Raw genomic sequence first — 4,661 nt, forward strand, 5'->3', positions numbered from 1 at the left:
CTGTGGAGTACTCAGCCACTTACACGTTAATTTCACGAGCAGGCTGTTCCGTTGATCGGATCAACTGGAACCCTCGTCGTCGTACGCGACGGAGTGCCTTCCTTCCCTATTATGCTAATAATAAACACACGCCGCTTTGGTTCTACTTCATTTGTATTCGCCAGCTGGTCAGCTATTTAATTATTTAATCTACTGCTTTATTAGTCATCCAATATTTAATTATTTAATCTACTCCTTAATTAGTCATTCAATAAATCACTCGACCAGTTATGGTTGTCTAAGACCTTTTCGTTCTCATTTGTGACCTCTTCAATAACAGGGAGTGTGTGTTTTAGTGTGTGTGTGTGTATGTGAGTGTGAGCGTGTTCATACATGCGTTCACGCTGGTGTGTATGTTGGGATGTGAGCATGTGTGATACAGTTCATTCTGTGAGTGCATTAAAAAGAATATGCGCACGCATGTGTGTGTGTGTGTGTGTGTGTGCGTGTGTGTGTGTGTGTATGTGTGTGTGTTTGTTTGTTTGTGTGTGTGTGTGTGTGTGTGTGTGTGCGCGTGTGTGTGTGTGTGTGTGTGTGCACTTGCATCTTGCATTCATATCTGTGTGGGGCGTTGGATGTGTGAAGAGTGTAGATGGTAAAGAGTTAATTTCTTTATATCTTTATCTATTGGTTCCACTTTCATAAAACATTACATTTTGAGCAGCAGAACATGACGTGGCGTTTGGTAAAAGTTAAAAAAAAAAAACGACAAAAGTGAGTAAGATTTTACTAACTTTTACATTTGGAATATTGCATTATGGGTATTACTTCGTCTTGTTTATTTGCCGAATCTGTATGACACTTGCCCAGGACTTTCACGGTTCTTTCGTATGTACTGTTCATATAATGTACCATGGCCGGCAGGTGACATCCACACATCATGTCATTATTACCTTTAAGGTCACTGTAATTATAAGGAGAACTTTAATACTGAAGACTCTTCAGGTCAAAAGAGAAACTCTAACTGGATTTCACAAGAAACAAGGATTATATAATTTCATTGAGTGTATAGAAGTCACGGCATGTAGACACACGTATGTATGTATATTATGAATACATGCACATGCACATACACACATACGTGTGTAGGCCACTGAAGTTACTACTCCTGTGTTTTACGTGTATTGTTATAGTGCATGAAATTAGATCTATCAACCCTCATTCTATTCAAAAGCAGACTTTACAATGACAAAACACATACATGGAAATAATTGTTTTGACCTATTAACATTTAAACAAACTCATTGCTATTCATTCTTAATTGTATTAAGCAATTGTGATTTTGATGTTCTCTATTTATGATATGAGATTCGCAAAATGTTTTACTTTTCCAAGAAATAAAGATATTTGTTGTACATACATCTCCTTTACGCTGGGAAGGAATAAGAAAGCGTCATCCTCAACCTTTTGTATTTGGTTTCTGCTCAAATTTCTGAAAGAGAGGAACAAATATAAGTTGTAATTCGGATTAGTGAAAAAAACAGATTTCTCCTGTCAAATACTTTCTAAATTTCTCTTTAGCCAACGCTGACAGAATAAATGCTCGTGTTCACTGTACAGTTGTTTATTTTTCTGTATGGATCTCCTGGCTGTGTAATTTACACAGGAACAGGGTCGATCAATCTAGCTTAAATATGCTGAGTGAAGGGTAAATCTTCCCTAGTAAAACAACAAAAGATGGATGATGATAAATTATAAGAATAACAACACAAAATTGTTATGTGCACAATATTGGTTTTACATTACATCCTCCTCTATGATACAAACGTCATTTTCATTCCATAGTCCAATAACAATACAATAATATAAGAATACGAACATAGCAGAGTTTGAACTCAGGACGTAGCATCGGGTGAATTACTGTTAAAAATCTTCGTCCAGCGTTCTAACGCTTCTGCCAGTTCACAGCCTTTCACTTACGGAATAATACTAAACGTTTAAGTAGCCACAGACATTAGTAAATCTGAGACACATTTGCACACCCTTTCAGACACAAATAGAGAGATACTGTTAGATAAAAAAAGAGACGGAGAAAAAATCTGGGCAAACATATATTACTTAGAAATACATTAGGTCATACTATATGTAATGCGACTTTTTGTATTTCTTTTATTTATCAAAATTAAGATAAACTATGTTCTTTTTAAATCTAAAATATACTCTCTTTTATTTCTTTTCTATCTCGTAGGCTTGCAATGCCGCCCCCACCCCACCTTCCAAAATTTACGCAAGTATCTATGAATGGTTGACTGACAGAATTGAAGCTCATCTACTAGGTCCTCAACAGTTACAATAGCATTTTGGCCCGCCAGGTTCTGCAGGTCGTCCTCGTTCAGCTCTAGAGATGTTCCAAGATGAAACTGGTCTTCTAGGCTGTAGTTTCCGGCTCGGGATTTCTGGAGCTACCGTTGACACTGTCTTACGCTAATTGTCCGATCCCCGTATACTGCACTTTCCGTTGCATTTTTGGCTTTATTGCTCCCATGCATGAAAATTTACCGAAAATGCACCTCTGCAACTTCCATTATAGATTTGAAAAAATAAATGTTAAACCTGAATCGCACCCTTCAAAACGTACACTAGCAACTTGTTGGATGTAGTTTTTTCCGTCCCCGCCCGAATTTTAGTCCATGCAATTGAAAAAGCCGCATTATTTAGAGGATAGCCCAATACAAAGTAAGAGTATCTGCAACACATATCTAACTTACAGATTTTCAAGTTTCGTAAGATTTATGAAGAATCTTTGTCCAATATTCGAGATCAGATTTCCGGATAGATTTCTGTGAGATGAAGGAGAATTGAAAAGAAATTGTAGACAAGAAATTTCGGATGAAATATTATATGTTACGCCTAATTTATTAAATGCCAGAAGAGACAAGAAAGAACAAGAAGTGAAGAAATTACATGATGATAATGATGGAAAGACATACAGTATTTAGAAATATTAAATAAATAGTATCAGCAACACACATCCAGCTTACAGCTTTTGTAACTTGGGCAAATGTTCAAGGAATCCGGGTTCAATCGTCGATATATTATTGGATAGATCACTGTAAGACAAAACAGAATTGAAAAGAATTAGTACACTAGAAATTTGGGATGAAATATTAAATATTACGTCTAATTAATTACATGCCTTAAGAGAACTAAAAGTGGAGAAATTACATGATGATAACGATGAAGAATTTTCCGAAGAGTAAAAACAAAATGTTTTATCAGTATTCTTTATCTTTTGTACCCCAAAGAAAAAGAGAATGGAGAAAATTATAGGAATATGTATATACATACACAAAGGCAGATATATAAATATGCACTCACGAAATAATCTTTGCTACTATAGGCACAAGGCCTAGACTTTTGTGGGGGGGGGGGGTCATTCGATTGGATTAACCCCGGTACGAAACCGGCATTTAAAATCTGTAATCATCAAAAATACGAAAGGTAAAGTCGAACTCTGCAGAGTTTTAACTCAGGACGTCGCGGAAAGTGAATTACGGCTGAGAAATTCGTCCAGCGGTCTACCGATTCTACCAGTTCACCGCCTTTCACTTAAGTAATAATACTAAACGCTTATGTAGTCACAGACATTAATATATCTGAGACATTTGCACACTCTTCCAGACGCATATAAGGAGATAATGTTAGATGAAAGACGAGACGTAGAAAAAAATATGAGCAAACCTTAAATTATTTAGAACTACATGGGGTCATCCTATATATAATGCGAGTTTTTGTAATTCTTTTTGTTCATCAAATTTAAGATTTAAAAAAAATGTTCATTTTTAATCTAAGATATATTCCCCTTTATTTTTTTTTTCTATCTATCTCGTAGACATGGAAGGCACCCCGTGAAAAATTCAAGCACGTGTCTATGAATGGTTGAATGACAAAATTCAAGCTTATCTACTAGATCTTCAACAGTTACGATATCATTTTGTTCCACCAGGCTCTGCTAGCGTTCTCGTGCAGCTCTACAGTTCTTCCAAGTGCAAATTCGTCATCTAAGCCATAATTTCCGGCTGGAATTTCTGGAACAACCGCTGACGCTCGTGTACGCTTATTGTCCTGTCCCCGTTTACTGCATTCATATTGCTAGCACTTTCTACTGCGTTGTTGGATTTATTGCATTTATAAAGGGAAATATACCGAATATGCTCTTTTATCACTTCCATTATAGATTTGAAACCAAAACTGAATTGCAGTCTTCAAAACGTGCACTAATAAATACAAGGTGAAATTATTACCTGCTTTTACAGCAAGTTGATGGAAGTAGTTCATCCCGTCCCCGTCCGACTTTTAGTTCATGCACTTGAAAAAGCCGCATTATTTAGAGGATGACTCAATAGAAAGTAATTGTGACAGCAACACATATCGAACTTACAGCTCTTCTAAATCTGGAAGATTTTTGATGAATCCTTGTCCAATATTCGAGATCTGGTTATTGGATAGATCTCTGTAAAGTGAATGAGAAATGAAAAAGTATATAACAAAATACATTTGTGATGAAATATTAAGTATCATATGTAATTAAATGCAGGAAGAGAACGGAAAGAATTAGAAATGAAAGAATTAGATGATATATATATATGTGTGTGTGTGTGTATAAATATATATATAACTGC

General features: G+C 35.9%; 1 protein-coding gene across 1 annotated transcript in view; it reads right to left on the reverse strand.

Annotated features, from left to right (window-relative positions):
• The window catches only part of LOC106873848 (uncharacterized), a 29,731-nt gene that overhangs the window by 7,184 nt on the left and 17,886 nt on the right, over window positions 1-4,661 (reverse strand). The window contains exons 3-7 of the mRNA XM_052977812.1: window positions 4,421-4,492; window positions 3,021-3,089; window positions 2,748-2,819; window positions 1,400-1,471; window positions 774-943 (exon numbers count right to left, since the gene is read on the reverse strand). Of these exons, the coding sequence (XP_052833772.1) occupies window positions 774-921 (148 nt within the window). The 5' untranslated portion in view covers window positions 922-943; window positions 1,400-1,471; window positions 2,748-2,819; window positions 3,021-3,089; window positions 4,421-4,492. The remainder of the gene's footprint in view (window positions 1-773; window positions 944-1,399; window positions 1,472-2,747; window positions 2,820-3,020; window positions 3,090-4,420; window positions 4,493-4,661) is intronic.

The sequence above is a fragment of the Octopus bimaculoides genome, chromosome 29, assembly GCF_001194135.2.
Source record: "Octopus bimaculoides isolate UCB-OBI-ISO-001 chromosome 29, ASM119413v2, whole genome shotgun sequence".
Lineage (NCBI taxonomy): Eukaryota > Metazoa > Mollusca > Cephalopoda > Octopoda > Octopodidae > Octopus > Octopus bimaculoides.